At 52.5% G+C, this 18059-nt stretch overlaps 1 protein-coding gene across 1 annotated transcript; it reads left to right on the forward strand.

Moving 5' to 3' along the window:
• The first annotated feature begins 4564 nt into the window (after positions 1-4564).
• Klf11 (KLF transcription factor 11) lies at positions 4565-16347 on the forward strand. Its single transcript, XM_052745829.1, is given in 5 exon segments — positions 4565-4663; positions 6693-6944; positions 8025-8955; positions 13790-13878; positions 13880-16347. Coding segments are annotated over 5 exon segments (1506 nt in total). The 5' UTR covers positions 4565-4621; the 3' UTR covers positions 14072-16347.
• The last annotated feature ends 1712 nt before the right edge of the window (positions 16348-18059 follow it).

Raw genomic sequence — 18059 nt, forward strand, 5'->3', positions numbered from 1 at the left:
AAACAACCCTAATGTCTGCACTACAGCTATGACTTTTAGAAGAATACAAATGTGGAGGTGGGAAGACAGCCCAGTCAGACGTATTTGCTGCACAATCCTTGGAAGCCATGTAAAAAGCCGACACATACCTGTGGTCCTAGCCCTAAGGAAAAGGCAGTTCCCTGGGGTTTGCTGGCCGGCCAACATAGCCTAATTGTCCAGCCCCAGGTCCCAGTGAGAGAGCTTGTCTCAGAAGACAGAGCAGATGGCTCCTGAAGAACCACACCCAAGGTTGACACGGGGCCTCCAGCGCATGCACACTGATGCACACACAGACACACACAGACACACACACACACCCTACTTGCATGAAACAGCATCTTGAGTGAAGGGAGCCAGACCTCAAATTTCACATACTGCAAATTCTATTTATAAAGGTTTCAACACACACACAAAAGTTATCAATGCCATTAGAGGTCATAATAAGGACTGTTCTGGTCAGGGGCCAGGAAGGATGAAATGGTGACTGGAGGGAGCTCGGGTGGCTTCCAGGTTCTAGGAAGAGCGTTTCTTGCCCTGGGTGTTGGTGGTACAGTAAGTTCGTCCTGTAAAAACTCACCTGTGCACAGAATTTGTGCTTTCCTGTGACTGTGCTGTGCTTCCTTAAAATCCACAGGCAGAGGCAGAGGAGTGGGAGGGGAAAGGAGGAGGGAAGACAGACACCCCCCCACCAAGCAGTTAACCCAGCACTTCCCATGCTAACTGATCCTGTAGCTCTCCTTGCATGTGGGCACACAGTGGACCAGCAGGATATACTGGAAAGTGGCAAGCAATCTAGATGTCCTGGTTATTCATCCAGAAGTGTTAAACGCATCCATAATGGAGTGTTATTTAACCATTACCAAGAACAGAGTTGATTTTTACAGATGGATGTACAATAAGTTCCAAGATAAAATGTGAAGTCAGTAAGGTGGACTCAGAAGTTCACAGCACACAGTCTTCTCTACAGAACAACATGCACACATGGGTAGACTGAGCACACTCAGGAATCGGGCATTCTGGCCTGAGGGGCGATGCTTTCTCTACAGCTGTGATCTACAGCTACATCCAGTCCTTCTTGCTGGACCACACTGTCTCTGAGTGTTGGGTGACAAGGGTCTTAGGAAGTCCTTCAGCTTACGAACTTATCAATATCCTCTTGAATACGAGTTGGCAGCAACGGAAGCCTGCTTGGCTATCTGGAAGATGGCTAGATGTGGGTAGACCTAGGACTTATGCCTGAAGAGCCATGATCCCAGGTTACCCCTTCCATCCAGGGAACACAGTCTGGAGTGAGACAAGCTCCAGGTCCCCGGAGAGCCATTGCCTTCCACCCTGTAAGAATGAAGCAAGACTTGGGGAAGGTCACGATGCCCAAGAAGTGACTTGGATCCAGAGGCCAAGCACATGGCTTTGTGCTGAGCAGTCGCCAGGGAACCATATTGCAGACTCAGTCAAAGCAGACAAGAACCGCCTCCCTCCACGCAGGAGTAACATGTTCTGGTAAGGGAGGGCAGTGACTTGACCTAACACCAGAGCCGAGGGCCTGGAAGGCAAGCAGGTAAGAGTATTGTGGAAAGCAGTGAAGAAAGATGGGGTGTCGTGTGGGTGGGCATCTGGTCCAGAAGAGTCAGGGATACCTGGGTAAGTGTGAGTGTCTGGATTCCACCTGGGGCTTTGAGCATGGGTCTGGTACACTGTCCACTTTTGGAAAATCCTTCCAGTGGTGACAGGCAGATGACAGTGTCAGCCTTGCTAGGGAGACTTGCTGGGACGTGGTGACAGTCACTCAGGTATGTCTGTGTAGCAGCCTGGGCAAGGGACAGAGTGAGTGATGCGAACAGTTGGCACGATATTTTAGAAGAAACGGTGACGTCATTGGCGAAAGAACAAACACAGGAAAGGGAGGAGTCAAAGGTGAGCCACATCACTAGATCAAGAGGCAGGACATCCAGAGGCACCCTCTTGAGTGAGGACATCCAAGTTGGGTGAACGCAAGTTTGCTCCCAAGGATGCTGGATGAGAGAGAGGGACCTTGGGGTGCCCCAGAACAGAAGCCAGCAGGGTTGACAAGGTTGATGTAATGTTGACTCATTAAATCAACAGTTGCCATGTGCTGACGTGGATGAATCAGCCAAGCTCCCTGTCCCGGGGGAAAAGACAGCACACGAAGAAACAGAAAAGCTGCAGGCCAGACGAAGTGCTGTGGGGAGTTAAGGTGCAGGCGGCAGTCAGGGGGTGAGGTCAGCCTGAGTCCACAAGCATGCTGGAAGAGGCTTCCTGGGACACCAAGTACATGACACGCGAAGCCCTAGAGACAGCGGTTGATGTGACAGGCATCCCAGAGCAGGCCTGGACCCATGTCTTGGTTTATTTTTGTGATTATAACAAAACACCTGTGACCAGGAAGTTTATAGAGGTGTGTGTGTGTATGTGTGTGTGTGTGTGTGTGTGTGTGTGCACATGCACATGGAGACCAGAGGTTAGCCTCTTAGGAGCCGCCCACCCTGATTTTGCTGGATTTGTTTAAGGCAGAGTATCTCATTGGGATGTGGGGCTCGCTGACTTGGCCAGACTGACTGGCCAGCAAGGTCCAGTGTTCTGCCCCTCCGTACCTCCCCAGAGCTGGGATTAAAAGTGTGCACCACTCCGCCTAGCTCTTTACGTGGGTTCTGGGGATCGACCCCAGGTCTCCAGGCCTGCATTGCAAGCTCTTTCCCAACTGAGGCACCACCCCACCTCCTGTATAGAAAGTTCATTCGGCTCACAGTTCTGCGGCCCAAGAGCACTAGTTGTGTTCAACATCTGACGGGGGTCTTCCTGCTGGGTTAAGACACCGTGGAGAGTGTCACGTGGTCGGATAGAGCGCGCAAGCCAGCTAGGCTCTCTTATTATAAAACCTCATGCCCTTCCTTAATCCCAATTACCTTCCAAAGGCCCTGTCTCCAAACACTATTAACATGTGACTCTGGAGACTATTTCCCAACACATGGAGCATAACAACCATGAGTGCGAGGGGACAGGAGAGAGCTCAAGAGCAGAGTCCCTGCAGGAGCTCAGGTGTGCATGGTGGGGTGGGGCGGGGAGGGGCGGGGAGGCGTTATCTCAAGCACGTTTGGTGCGAGCCACTGAAAAGTCTAAGGATGCCTGGGGCGGGGAGGGGGGGACGATGGGGAGGCGATGTCAGCAGGGGTGGACACGGGGAGTCAGAAAGCCAAGGGGGGCAGCAGGCAAAACAATTTCAACAAATCTGAGTGGAAGACTGAGTCCATGGGTGCTCAACTCCCAAGTAGTTAAACGTGGTGAATCCTCTTTAAACGCTCCCACTGTTACTTTCAACCAATGCCTTCTCTTTGGGCCTGTTTAATCCCACTGTCTAGCCAGTGTGAAACTTTGAGGCATCAGGGCTGGTATGAACCTTAAGCCTTACCAGTTTAAGTACAGGGCTCTCTGCCTGCTCACCTGTGTGAGGACAGGCGGCATGATGCCCGGCTCCAGAACACTCACATCAGCTATGACTGTTCCCATACCTCCACGGGTATCCAGGCTCTGCAGCGAGGCCTCTGACCACTAGTGGAGGGGTGTCCTATCGCTGCACTGTAGGTTGGGGGACCCACACACATTGCATGTACTAACCCTGCTCTCCAAGACCTGTGAGGTGTGTAAATGGATAACCGCACCTAGAGACCGACAGAGAAAAAAAAGGTACCCCGGCTTTGGGTCAGCTCTCACACGTAGGCCGGTGGCCTTTGTATGGCCACTGGGAAGGATGCGCAGGCCTCATTACGCATACGTTAGGTGGTCGGCTACTCGGCTGGTGTTCCTTTTGCAGCAAACTGCAGGCTAGCACGGTGGAAGAGGCCAGACCCAGAAGCTTCAGATCTGACTCCCTGCGAGAAAGAGCGGATGCAGCAAATGTCCCTAAACCCAGACAGCTTTCAAACCTCCTCCTGGGCAGAGGCGCGGTCCAGGGAGCCAGGGGCAGCTTAAAAGAAATGAAGAGGCAGCGTTAAGCCGTCCCTGGGAGTCCCGCCCGCTGCGCGGGGCCAGCGCGCGACCTCGGCGAGCCGCCCCTCCGCCCGCCCGCCCGGAGCGGACCTCACGGCTGCCGACCGCCGCCGCGCCTCCGCCGGGACCTTTCCCCTACTTTCCAGGCCTCACGCCCCGCCTCCAGCCCGGACCAAAACACGTGCCGCCTCCCGCCCCGCCGGATCACGCCGCAGCCAGGCTCCGATCACGCGGCCCCCCGCGGCCCCCATTGGCCCGCGGCTTGCCGGCCCGGCGCCGATTGGCTGGCGGCGGAGGCCACGCCCCCCCGAGAAGGGAGCGGTGTATTTTGGTTTGCCCGCGCGCCCCGCCCCGGGCCGCTCCCTCCGCGGCGCCCCGCCCCTCCCGCGCCTGGCGGGCCGCGCGGAGGCAGAGCCGCGCGCGGCAAGGAGGGCGGAGGTGCGCGCCGGCGGCTGCAGGCGCCCGGGACCCCGCCGCCCGCCCGCCCGCCCGCCGCACACGTGCAGCCTCCGCCGCCCGCGGAGCCCTCTCCCTCCCCTTCCTCCCCCCCCCCGCCCCGATCCGCAGCTTTGTCGCCTGCAGGCCGTCCGGCACCATGCACTCGCCGGGCTCCGCCGGCCCGGGCGACGCGCGCTCGGTGAGTGACGGGGCTGAGCGCGGGGCGAGGCGGCGGGGAGGGGGGCGCGGGAGGGATGGCGACTCCGCGCGGCGGTCGAGGCCGGGGCGGTGCTCCGGTCGTGGCAGGGGCTGCGCGTCTCGGCGGGGTCCCGGGTGGGGAGGGGGGCGTGTGAGCGCGGCCGGCCACAGCCTTCAGCTTTGTCTCCTGTCGTCCGCTGCCGGCCCCGCCCGGCGCGGCTATTTCCAGCCATGACGTCACCCGAATCCAGCGGAGGACCGCTGTTGGGTGTGGGCGCGGCTGGCGGGAACGGGGAGGGCGGGGCGGGGGGCGGGGCCCAAGCTGGGGCGCGGCGCCAGGGGGCGTGGTGAAAGCGTTTGCTGGGGGGGGTGTCGAGGGGCGGGGCCAAAGCCGGGGCGTGTCGAGAGTGCCTGGGAAGAGGGATGTGGGGAGCTCGGTGGGACCCGGGCTGAGGGCGAGGTGAAGGCACCTGGTGGTAGTGTGAGGGAGCAAGGGCGGGGCCCAAAGCTAGCTGGCTTGGTGCGAGCCGCTGGTGGAGGGGTGGGGTGGGGCAGGGGGCGGGGCCAACGTGAGGGGGTGTGGCGAGAGCGGCTATCTGATAGGGGTGTGCAGAGGGCGGGGCAAGGGCGGAGTCCAAGGGAGGAAATGGTGAGAGCATCTGGCCGGAGTGTAGCGGTGGGGCCGTGGGTTGAGCCAAACCAAAGGTGTCCCAGGTGGGTGTACCTGGAGGAGGGTATGGCAGAGTGAGCCGGACCCAGGCAAGAGTGTGTCTGGGAAGGTTCTGGGGGGGACGTGGCAGCTGAGCTTGGTGGCCTTGTAGGAGGTAGGGCTGGGCAAGGGGTGGGGCCAAAGCAAGAAGGCGTGGTAATGGGACCTGGACCAGTGTAGGGCTTGGGCCTAGCCACAGAGTGGAGTCAAGGTAGGGAACCCCTGTCAGAAGGTGTAGAGCACAGGGCCACGGAACCTGACAGACATGTTGGGGCCAGGGGAGGCGCTCGGGTTTCTGTCGAGAACACAGCAGTACATGGACCCCAGGGTCCGTATTTATCCTTCCTAGTCTACGGGCTGGACATTCTACTCGATGGATCAGAGTCAAATGATCCTGGCAAGAGGTCGAGTCTGGCCCCCGAGACGCTGGATAAGGCCCTTTGCAAAAGGTAGCCTCTTCACCTGCTCACTGAAGGGGACTCTGGACAGACAGGAAGTTTCGAGGCTCAGAAAACGTGTGTGGAAATATATGTATCAAAGGTTCAAGGTTCTCTTTTGGAAGGGATGGGTTCCAGTCTCTTCCTCCCCACGCACCTGGTTGTAAAGGTGGTGTGGTGTGCAGGACGAGGTGCCTTTCACACACCCTTCTGCTCACCCCACCTCCTCCTAGTTTTCAGTAGTGACGAGTGTCTTCATGTTTCTGAATGCTGAGGAAACAGGCAGTCACCGTGGACTCTATTTGCATGGAACCCAGGTTCAGCCACTGGGAAATTAAGTTTGGGGTAATGCTTCCTTAGAGACACTACTTTGGCGGCTTTTGATCTAGAAGATTTCACCCGCCAACTGGCTGCTTAGCCTCATTATCTGCTTCGTCTATTTATCTTTCCCGGGACACCTTCCTACTAATCTCTGTGGTATATACCTCTAGAGTTAGTCTTAATCATTTACCCAAGAAGCTTGAAGTTAGTCACCTGTTCTGTTTATTTTTGTTTTATATTGGTGGGCATTGAACTCAGGGTCACACATGAGCTAATCAAGCATTACACCACTGAGCAATAGCCCAGCCTAGAAACCTTTTTAAGAATCAGGGTTTTGAGTTTTTTGTCTTGTCTTATGGAAACTGTTTCTCTAACCAAACCTAATCTTCAGAGCTTGAAAGCAAAGTTGTTGTGAGAGTTCCATTCAGGTCTTCTTACGTCAAGACAGAGCCTGTTGCTTTGTTAGAATGCTGCACGTTACGTCTGTGGTAGATCCGCCTGCCTGTCAGGGTTACCCCTTTTATTCTCCTGAACTGAGAAGCCGCTGATTGTGTTGCCTGTAGGCCGACATCATGGACATCTGTGAGTCCATCCTGGAGAGAAAGCGGCATGACAGCGAGAGGTCCACATGCAGCGTCCTGGAGCAGACAGACATTGAAGCTGTGGAGGCTCTTGTTTGCATGAGCTCTTGGGGGCAGAGGTCCCAGACGAGACCCCTCACGCCGGTCTCTGATTCTGGTGACGTCACCACCACTGTGCTCATGGACACAGCTGCACCTGATCTACCAAAGGACTTTCATTCTTTTTCAACTCTGGTAAGAGGAGGTGGGGGAGAGAAGCATTTCTATGAACTTCCCAGAATAACTTAGGTAAAATATGTTGAAGAACTTGTAGGGAGATTAACTATGGTGCTTCCAGATGCCGCCAGGAAGTTCCCTACATTCCCTTTGGATACCAAAGTGTGAAAACGTATCTCTTAGAAATGTTTTCTTTTCCTTGGTGAGTCATAACTTGCTGACTGGTTGGTGGCCATTGGACAAAGCCTAAAGATGGTTACAGAAAGGTGATGTAGACCAGATGCCTGGGGAGTCCAAGGTAGGGTCTTGCATTGTCCCAGTCTAGGATGAGGATGTGGAGAGCAGCTAAAGAAAGCATGTACTCTGACATCAGAAAGCCTTAGTTTAGCGGAGACATGCCACTCTGCCTTCCTGTGGCAGCCGCCTGGTGTGACTGGGAGTTGATAAATCAATGTTTTATTTTTAGGTTCTAACTTGCCACACCTATGGAATTGCTTCTTGGGTTGGAGAAGTCAGGCTGTAGATCACTCACGGTAGTAAAACTAAGACGTGCTTGGCCTGGGCGAAGAACTCTCACCGAAGACTGTAGAGGGTAGACTTGAGGAGGAGTGAGTAGAGCGAGGACTGGAGGAAAGAGGAGCTGGCTCCTCGTAGCCCCTCAGGTCTTCAGGCTTGGGCTTTTTCAAGGTGGCTGATAAGTGTTGGGGGCTAGTGCATAGCGGCTCAGTTTGGGAGAACCACTGTTTTCTTGATTTAAGAGCCTGAGATTTCATAAAAAGCTTTCATTTCATTTTTGGAGACAGGGCTTTTCTCTGTGTAGCCCTGGATGTCCTGGATCTCACTCTGTAGACCAGGCTGGCCTTGAACTCACAGAGATCTGCCTGCCTCTGCCTCCAAAGTACTGGGATTAAAGGCGTGTGCCCCTGCCACTTGACGAAAAGCTTCCATTTTAAAGTATGAATTTGTGTTATTTTTACAGTCCTTTTAGTTAAATTGCGTTTGACAGTAGCTACGCATGACCTAGAGTAGACAATACCCTTCCTTCCAACGAGACCAAAACAACCTATGACACCATGCTTTTCTTTCTTTCTCTTGAAGTGTATAACTCCTCCTCAGAGCCCAGAGCTCATGGAGCCATCGACAGGGACCCCTGTTCCTTCCCAAGTAACTAATTCCAAAGGATGCATGGTCACCGCCCTCCCCCCATCCCCCACTGCGGCCACTGGAGCGCTGAGCAGGAGGGAGCCAGTGGAGCCAGCCTCAGGGTCCTCCTGCAGGGCTGTGATGACGAGTGTGATCCGGCACACCGGGGAGGGTCCTGCTCCTCCGTGCTTTCCAGCCGCCCCAACTCAAGAGCAACAACCGCCTGGCAGCGGAGAGGGACAAGGAGGGCTGCCGGGCCATCGGGAAGCTTTGCAGGACACACGCTTGGCAGATGGTTTACTTGTTACTAACTCAGTTTCCTGTCAGCCTTGCTTGCACAACCCTGGTGTCCCGTTCCCCACCTACAAAGACCAGCAGGCAGGATGGCCGGCTGCCATTCAGCCCTGCTCACCAAAGAATTCTGAAAGTGACTTGTCAAGGAACACCCCTCTGATTTCTGTCCCTGTCTCCAGTCCCCCGGTCCTTTGCCAAATGATCCCCGTGGCTGGACAGAGTGGCATGTTCTCGGCTTTTCTGAAGCCTCCTCCCCAGTTGTCTGCAGGGATTGTCAAGCCCATCCTGCCCCAAGCTGCTCCGGCGCCCCAGCCTGTGTTCATGGGCCCGTCTATGCCTCAGGGAACTCTGATGCTGGTCTTGCCACAGAGCACCTTTCCCCAGCCTGCTGCCTGCCCATCCGGTGTCGTGGCCATCGGGAATACCAAACTGTTGCCCCTGGCCCCTGCTCCGGTGTTCATCGCCTCCAGCCAGAACTCTGCCCCTCAGGTAGACTTTTCCCGAAGGAGGAACTATGTTTGCAATTTCCCGGGCTGCCGGAAGACCTACTTCAAAAGTTCCCACCTGAAGGCTCATCTTCGCACCCACACAGGTGAGTGGCGGGGGGTCCTGGTGTGAAAGGGACACCAGAACTTCGGGGAGGAGAGCCTTCTGAGCCTCTTGAGAGAGGCAGGAGAACCAGTGAGGAGGGCGGGCTTGCTGCGGTTGGGGTCATCAGCAGGTGCCCGCTGGGGAGAGGATGGGGCTTGGGATGGTTGGGGGGTACTCTGCCTCACTGCAGTGGCATCGCGTTCATATTCAGTGTAGACATCAGTGTGATTTGGAGGACGGTCCACGCACGCCATCTGAGTTCACATTGTAGAATTGGGGCGGGGGGGGTGGGGGTTTCGAGACAGGGTTTCTCTGTGAAACAGTCCTGGCTGTCCAGGAACTCACTCTGTAGACCAGGCTGGCCTCGAACTCACAGAGACCCACCTGCCTCTGCCCCTCAAGTGCTGGGATTAAAGGCACACGCCACCAGCACCCGGCGACACTAGAATTTTTAAGAGTATAGGAATTTTTGTTGTTGTTTGTTTTTGTCTCGTTTGGGTTTGGTGTTGTTGCTTTTGAGAATATATAGTTTTTAGTTTAAGAAGTCACACAAGGGGCTGGAGAGATGTCTCAGTGGTTAAGATCACCGACTGCTTTTCCAGAGGTCCTGGGTTCAGTTCCCAGCATCCACATGGCAACTCACAGCTGTCTGTAACTCCAGTTCCAATTCCAGGGGACCGACGCCCATGGCAAAACACCAATGCACATAAATAAATAAACAAAACCCCTGCAATTAAAAAAAAAAAGTCACACAAGAAGTTATAATAGCCCACTGGGTTTCTTTAGTTTTTAAATTCTGTCTTCAGGAATGGAAATATTCTCCGGCCGTTAGAGTAGCTGCTAGCCGCGTGCACTTGAAAGAGGCTGGCTGGACCGAGGAACGGGGTTGCGCGTTCTCATCAGTTGAAGTTTTACACTCGGGTAGCTTCAGGAGCTGGTGGCTGCCGTGCTGCCCAGCGGGGGCCTGAGTGCCACTCGGCACAAATTACTTACATAGGTTAGAGCAGGTTTCTCAGGTCCTCTGTGAGTTGCTGCCTTATCATTGTGTATGGTCCTGTGGTTACGTGGTCTGCTTGTTCAACTTGACTTTAGAGAATCGTGTATTGACACGGAAACACATGCAGAGATGTAAGGGTCTATGGTAAAGCGGGCTTCCTAGACTCATGACCATGGAACATCGCCCCTTGGTCCCATGAGAACGTCTGATTTGTGGACTGTGATACAGGAAAGCCTGAGGCCGGAGGGACTTACTGCTGTGGTTTTTATTTTAGAGTAGTGTTGATAGAGGCTGGCTTCTAATTAGCACAGTATGCTCTGGCTGCGGCAGACTCCACTTGCTGAACAGCATGCACTCCGGTGTTTAGACAGTCCAGAAAGAATTATTCCTTCATACTCCGGAGCTATGATGGGCTTTAGGATGTGGGCCTTACAACTGTCCTGTGAAGTACTTATCTCTTTGTCAGAGGAAACACAGCCTCCTTCTCATCTACCCGTGTGTTTCCATACGTCAACCTCAGCCCTCCCCAACCTCTGCCTATTGGGGCCCTTGGAGGGCTGCCCCAAATCAGTTGGTGGGTGTTTGCTGATGCCCTTCCTCTTTGACCTCATGGGTTATTGTGTGTCTCACTGCCTTTTCTCTGTGTAGCCCTGGCCATCCCGGAACTCGCTCTGTAGACCAGGCTAGCCTGGAATTCAGAAGGCCACCTGCCTCTGTCTCCTGAGTGCTTGGATTAAAGGTGTGCGCCCCCACAGCCGGCTTGTTTTTGTTATTTCTATTAGGTTTCTGTGCGTGGGTATGTGCGTGTGAGCGCAGTGGCCTGCAGCTGGAGTTATAGGTGGTGGTAAGTTCCTGCTGTGAGGACTGGGACCTGTTGTGGGTGTGCAGCAAGAGCAGCATGCGCTCTAGTCTGTGAGCCAGTCCCCTTGTTTTCCCGTTATTCAATAGTTACCTAAACCGTATACAAACTCCTGGTGCCGCGCTAGGAAAGGATGGTTGGCACTTTAGCAAGGCCGTTCTGGTGGCCGTGTCGGAAGAAGGGGCAGTCTGTTCTGTTCTGTTCAGTGGGCTCGTGGGCGTGGTAAACCCCCATCCTCCCCATTCTTTTTTTTTTTTGTCTACCCAGATGAACTTTGCATCAGTGTCTTCCCAGGTAGAAATACTGACAGAACCGCAAAACCTGAACTAAAGCCAGTTCCTCCATGCTTCTCAGAGAAGTCAGATCCATTTGAATACGCATGAGGGTTCTGAGTGCCATGCGTTTACCATTCACCAGCCCTCCTTTGGAGTTCTCCTAAGAACTGAAATTTCCTGTGGGTTTATTTCAGATAAAGATTGTGTTTCAAGTACCTCTGCCAGCCTGAACAATCTTTAAATGTGAAGAAGGTGAGGTGAATGGGTACTCCATTTGGCTGGAAACAGGGATTCTGTAAATCGTGTGTGGAGGGACTGGCGGTCTCTGAGCAGCTCCCGGGCATTGGGTGTGCTGCTGACCCTAGGGGAGCGGGGGTAGGGAAGTGCCACTGTCCGAGTCTGCTTTTGGATTCTTTGACAGTATCTAATGAAAAATAGGCTACCGAGCTCAGGGCTCTGGAGCTGCCAATCTAAAAGCATCTCTAAGGGCCGGCCTGCCACATTCCCAGTGTGACAGGACGTCACCTGGTGCAATGGGGTTAGTATGCCAGAGAGCTTGCTTTTATAATAGAGATGCTCCCGGGACTCTGTTCATCCATAATCCCAATGCTCAGGACCCATCATTGGCCAAAGATCCTACCTCTTAAGTATCAGTGGCATATGACCTTGGGATTGCATTTCCAGGATATGGGGTTTGGGGTCATAGTGAAACCACATTAGCCACCCCATGCTTGCCATGAAGATTCCAAAATCACGGAAGCCTCACTGCTGGATTTTCAACTCTGAGAACTGTTGGAGTTAGTGTCTCTTCAAAACCTGTTATTTGCTACCTGCTCTAGGAAATCCCCGGAGAGACAGATCGCAAAGCAGTGTGTAGCTGTCTAGCGAGTCATCCTGAGTGCATGAAGTCTGTGATTGCCACAGCCAGATAGGAGGGCTTGAGGATGCAGAGAAGGGCCTGGCCCTGCGCTGGCTGGAACAGTATAACTCTAACCTCTGTGGTTATGGTTAATATTGTCAACTCAACAGGATCTGGAATCATCTAGAAGACAAGACTGGGTGTGCCTGTGAGGGACTATCTAAATTAGGTTAATTAAGGTGGGAAAACCCACATTACCTGGGTTCTAGACTGGATAAAAGGGAGACAAGCAGGCCAAGCACCAGCATTCGTCCCTCTCTGCTTCTGGACGGTGGACAAAATAGGCCCAGCTGCCTCAAGTTCCTCCCGCCATGATGGACCTGTACCCTCCCACGGGGCCGGAATAAACTCTCCCTTCATTTGCTCTTGTCAGCAATATGGAAAGTAATTCAACATTTCTAACCACATGGAAAGTAATTAATGGAACCTATTTGTCAGCGTGAACGAGAAATAATGATTCTAGGAAGTCTTAAAGCCCCTTGGAAGGACGTTCTGGGATGTGTGCAGTTTGTCCTGAGAGAATGATTTCTTTGGAGAATTTTCTCCCCCATCTGTGGATGGAAGTCAGTTGGTAGAGTACTTGCCTAGCATGCATGAAGCTCCAGGTTCGATCCCCAGCACCCTGTAAAATTGGGGAGTATGGTGCACATTTGTAATCCCAGCACTTAGGGTGGAGTTAGGAGAATGAGAAATTCAGTGTCTTCCTTTGCTGTAAGGACTGTTAGGGACTATCCTGGCCTCCGTGAGACCCTGTCTCAAAATGCCTACCCCCCAAAAACAAAACAAAAAACAGTCTTGTCGGGCAGGAGAGATGGCTCAGTGGTTAAGAGCACTGACTGCTCTTTCAGAGATCCTGAGTTCAATTCCCAGTAACCACACAGTGGCTCACAGCCACCTATAAAGAGATCTGGTGCCCTCTTCTGGCAAGTAGAACACTGTATACATAATAAATAAATCTTTAAAAAAAAAAAAGAAAGAAACCAGTATTGTCTAGAGATAGGAGGATCTCTCAAGTTCCCAGCCTGCCTGGGCCAGGCTACTTAGCAAGACCCTATCAAAGAAAAAAATAGCCAGGGATGGTGGCCAGCACTCAGGACACAGAGGCAGGAGGATCGCTGAGTGTGAGTTGTAATCTATGTAGGGAGTTCCAGGCCAGCCAGGGCTATATAGTGAGATCCTATCTCAAAAAAGTCTCCCCCGCCGGGCGGTGGTGGCGCACGCCTTTAATCCCAGCACTTGGGAGGCAGAGGCAGGCGGATCCCTGTGAGTTCGAGGCCAGCCTGGGCTACAGAGCGAGATCCAGGAAAGGCGCAAAGCTACACAGAGAAACCCTGTCTCGAAAAACCAAAAAAAAAAAAAAAAAAAGTCTCCCCCAAGTATAATAGATTTGTTTTTATTTATTTTAAAATGCATCTTTAAAACCAAGGGTGGTGGCACATGCCCCTTAACTCCGGCACTAAAGTAGATTGCAAGTCTCCGATCAGCCTGGCTACATAATGAAGTCTCCATGAGAAAAGCAAAACACGAAGCCACACATGTGTGCATGTGTAAAATGTCTGAGAGGTTAGCCTAGTTTGAGACCTGTGGGCTTCGGCATATTACATCTCAGGATCAGCAGAAATGCATTGTGGGGGTTTGCTGACTTCGGAGCCCCCCAGGCCTCAACAGCAGGTGTCACTCTTCTGAGATTGGGTGACCTGTGGGCAGCCCTCCGTGGGCAGCCCCTCCGTGGGCTTCCTGGTGAGGTCCTGAGTGCGCACGCTTACTTGAATGTGTTTCCACTAGGGGAGAAGCCCTTTACCTGCAGCTGGGACGGCTGTGACAAGAAGTTCGCCAGGTCCGATGAACTGTCTCGTCACCGCAGAACTCACACGGGGGGAGAAGAAGTTCGTGTGTCCTGTGTGTGACCGGCGCTTCATGCGGAGCGACCACCTGACAAAGCACGCCCGACGCCACATGACGACCAAGAAGATCCCCGGCTGGCAGGCAGAGGTGGGCAAACTGAACAGAATCACCCTGGCGGAGAGCTCCGGGAGCATCCTCGAGCCCTTGCCGGCCTCGGGCTGAGAGGTTCTGCGGCGCCCATCACTGTGGGCCTCCTCTTCCACCTCTTCAGGAATGGGGAGTGGGACCCGTGTGTTCCTCCCCAAAAGCAAAAACAAAACAAACAAAAACATGGTCTCTGGGCTGTCGAAGTGGGGAGCTGGTTCTGATGGAAGTACGTTAACTTTCCTTTTCTGGTTGGGACCCTATTCAGTGTCTCTTGTATGTATCTCTCTCTCTCTCTCTCTCTCTCTCTCTCTCTCGTAAGGAAATGGAAGGAAATTTGATCTAAATCACCAGCATTCAAACAAATATTTCGGCAATAAAGTTTACAGAGTCTGGATTTTTTTTTCTTTTTACAACCTTTCTAGTCTGTGTTTTGTAGAAATGAGACAGGGTACTAATTTTTATACTTTTTTATAAAAATATTTATATTGTGCTCAAATCACCAATTTCTGGACAGACAGTTTTACAACCTTCTTTTCCATGTTTTATAATGAAGTTTTATAATGACTCTGCTTAAGTACTCTTGGTAGTTAGTCAGAAAAAAAATCAAAATCACAAATTTGTTACCGGCCTTTCCTAGCCAATATTTTAGGTCAGAACTGGTTGAATAAAGAGCTCTTAAAGGGGGAAAAAAAAAACTAGTCAGCTTCTTTGTGTCAGTTCCAGGGGAGAGTCTAAGAGCAATCCTGTAGCCCACAGAACTAAAATCGTGGTTGGGTAGAATTCGTCACGTGTGTCTGATGTCCCTGGGGAGGGTGTGCCGAGTCTGCGTGGACTGCCGGCCAGCTAAGCAGGGGCCAGTGTGCACTGTGTTGACTTTGGGGCCACTCGTCTGCCGAGAGCCAAGGATCCTGTGGCCTGTCTGTATTTAAGCACCAAAAAACCAGGATTTGGACACCAAAGCTTTGTAGATGGTCCGTTGGCTTCTGGTGTGGTCTTGTACTGCATGATGGGTTCAGTGACCATGGAGAGAAGAGCAGATGTCTATATTGGTTGATAAACTTCCCATCAAAGTGCACCCTACGCAAAGCGAGGCACACGTGCACCGTGGGCCCTGGGGTTCAGATGCCTTCCTTAATTACGGACAAAACACTGAGGCACTCCGTGGATGCCACTCAGCTGCCCTTCCGTTCATTGTGTGTGAAGGAAATTATTTTGCTCAAACAAGACTTGGAATGGGGATTTTGTAGCTAACTTGAAAACAGATCACAGGTGCTGCTTTGATGCCTTGTGAGCATGTACCCTGCATATAGAGGCCTCCTGTGCGTCCCAATGACCACAAAAACTGGCTGTAGTTAGATGTTGGGAAGTTCAGGCAGTGCAGTGAGAACGATATATTGCACTGTTTGGGCAGCCTGAAGAGTATTTTTGTGTGTTACTGTATTAGATTTTTCATTTGCCTTTTAATACTGGCACTTAACTTTATTTAAATGATGGCAAGGTTGAACTATGAAATAGTAAGATAAAAATGAGGTTTTGTATTGGGGTCCCCGAGGCTTATAGAACCTTCACGTGGTCATACATTGTTATGTTACTTGATCCCTGTTAAGCTGCCTCTGGTAGCCTCCGAGCTTTGTATGTATGTGTGTTTAGGAAGTGTTGGGATAGCTCTCCAGGTAATCATCACCGTTGTCTTTCAACATAAAGTAGCCGCAGGAGAAACTAGCTGTACATAGCTCACGAGTGCCCCGGTGGTACCCGGGTCCTGTCCTCCACACTGGTGATTGTGCTGAGGGTAATCCAGTGTGAATGTCTTTCTTCATTGTGACATGCAGAGTGATGGTCCCTGTCCTGGTGTTCCTGTGGGTCACGGAAGGTCTTGGAGTGTTCGGTTGCTCATCCCTAGGACTTCATCCTCTGACCAGTGTTGTTTCTAGAGTAACTGACGTGTTGAAATACCTTTAGGGTTCCATTTCCTGAGTAGATTTAGAAACCCCGTCTGTGAAAGACCCCCACCATTTGTCCACCGAAAGACTATGTTGGAAAACATTTCCTATCTGAAAAGGACTCCTGAGCCCCAGAGCCCCAAGGGAGGGGGGACTGCTCCCTTGGGGGCCCTCCCTGACCCCCCCATGGTGAGGCAGTACCCCCAGTGCACTTTATTGCTTGAGCAATTCTGCTTGATTTGATTTTTTTTTTTACTTTATTGAGCCTTTCGGTAGTTTTAGTCATAAAAATTTAAATGTTTTGAATACTTGTGTTTTATGTAACAGACTTTGACTTATTTAAATGAGTATGTGTAATGTAACCTTTTGCTTTGAATCATATAAAACTTTCTTGGTTTGCAGACTGGACTTGTGTGCTGTGTTTGTATGACTGTGTCCAGTGACCTAACGCACACGGTTTGCATATGAGTCTGGAATAGTCGTCATGTGTCGGTCGGCCTAACTTGAACTTTTATTTGGGGGAGGGGGGCGTCAAGACTGTTTCGGAGGAAGCAATACAGTGGCAGAGAGGTCAACTCGTAAGAATTCTTGCAGGCAAGTTGTGGCAGTTTGAACCTAATAACAGTTGTAATGGGACTTCCACTTTTACCTAACAGAGTAGTGGAGACCAGCTTCCATCTCCACAGGTACAACCAGCTCCCATCCACAGCCAGGGGGTCAGGACAGAGATTCCCCGTGTGTTCTCCCTCCCCGCCTCTTGGCATCCGGCTGGACTTTGCAATGCAGAGCATTCATCATTCCGGCCCCGCAGTAACCTTGGGAGGCAGGCGAGATGGGCACCAGTGCCCCTGAGACAGCAGGACCTGAGTCCCAGAGACCATGTGCTGGGGAGCAGGGTGAGGTCCCCCCTGTTGCTCGTGGTCTTTTGTAGACAAAGACTGACCTGGGTCATCTGATAACCTGGGGTCAGATGGATGTGAATCCAGACATCCACCCTTCCTAGTGAGATGAGTGACTTACCCCTCCATTTGTGCCTCCCAGACACGTAGTCTGCCTCCCACCCCCACCCCCCCCCCACCCACCCCCACCCCCGCTTTATTCATCCAGGGCCTGGCTGCACAAAGCCTGGCACGGACTGTGCCCTCTTTTGTCTGCCGTAGAAGCCCTACCCAAGAGGAATGGCTCTTGCGGTCATCTGTGCATTGCTAACTAAAGGAATCCACAGGGTGATACTCTCCACATTCACCCAGATGCCGTCCTGGCAGATGGAGGAGAAGCGGATACGGTCCCTCCTTCCCCTGGTGGCAGTCTCCCTCTCCAACGCGGTAGCCTAACCTGCAGGACTTCCGGGGGGGGGGGGGGGGGGGGGGCAGAGCAGTCATCCAGCCTGCCACTGCTTCTCATGACCACACGATGTCACTGTTGAGAGTTGAAACCGGCCTTGGGACGTCAAACCCGTCCGTCTTCCCTAGTACCCCAGGCAACCAACCACACAGTTTCTGGATGTGTAGTTTTAGGGCTCACCCTTCTAGTCTCCTCTGAAGCCCCATCCTGAGGCACCAACAACTTCAGGGTGCAAACTACGGGCCAAATACCTCTGGGGGCTCAAGTGCTTCTCTGTCTTTCCCAAGGCTTCGTGCCCCAGAGAGGGCAGCGCTTCCTTGCCGACACTGGAAAGGGTTTCTCTGTGTAGCTCTGCCTGTCCTGGAACTCAATCTGTAGATTAGGCTGGCTTCGAACTCAGCCAGAGTTCGAACCCGCCTTCCTCTGTCTCTTGAATACTAGGATTAAAGGTGTGTGCCCGCAAAAAGAAGGATTTCTTTACACCAGGAACGTTCCTTCCTACTTCTTTTTTTTTTTAATATTTATTTATTTATTATGTATACAATGTTCTGCCTGCATGTATACCTGCGCGCCAGAAGAGGGCACCAGATCTCATTATAGATGGTTGTGAGCCACCATGTGGTTGCTGGGAATTGAACTCAGGACCTCTGCAAGAGCAGCCAGTGCTCTTAACCTCTGAGCTATCTCTCCAGCCCCCTCCTTCCTACTTCTTAAGGCCTAAGTTTTCTCCAGGGTTCAGGCCAGCCCCTCAAAGAAGGTCTAATTATGGAGCCTGC

Source organism: Peromyscus californicus, unplaced genomic scaffold (assembly GCF_007827085.1).
Source record: "Peromyscus californicus insignis strain IS unplaced genomic scaffold, ASM782708v3 Scaffold_1__1_contigs__length_55948999, whole genome shotgun sequence".
Classification (NCBI taxonomy): domain Eukaryota; kingdom Metazoa; phylum Chordata; class Mammalia; order Rodentia; family Cricetidae; genus Peromyscus; species Peromyscus californicus.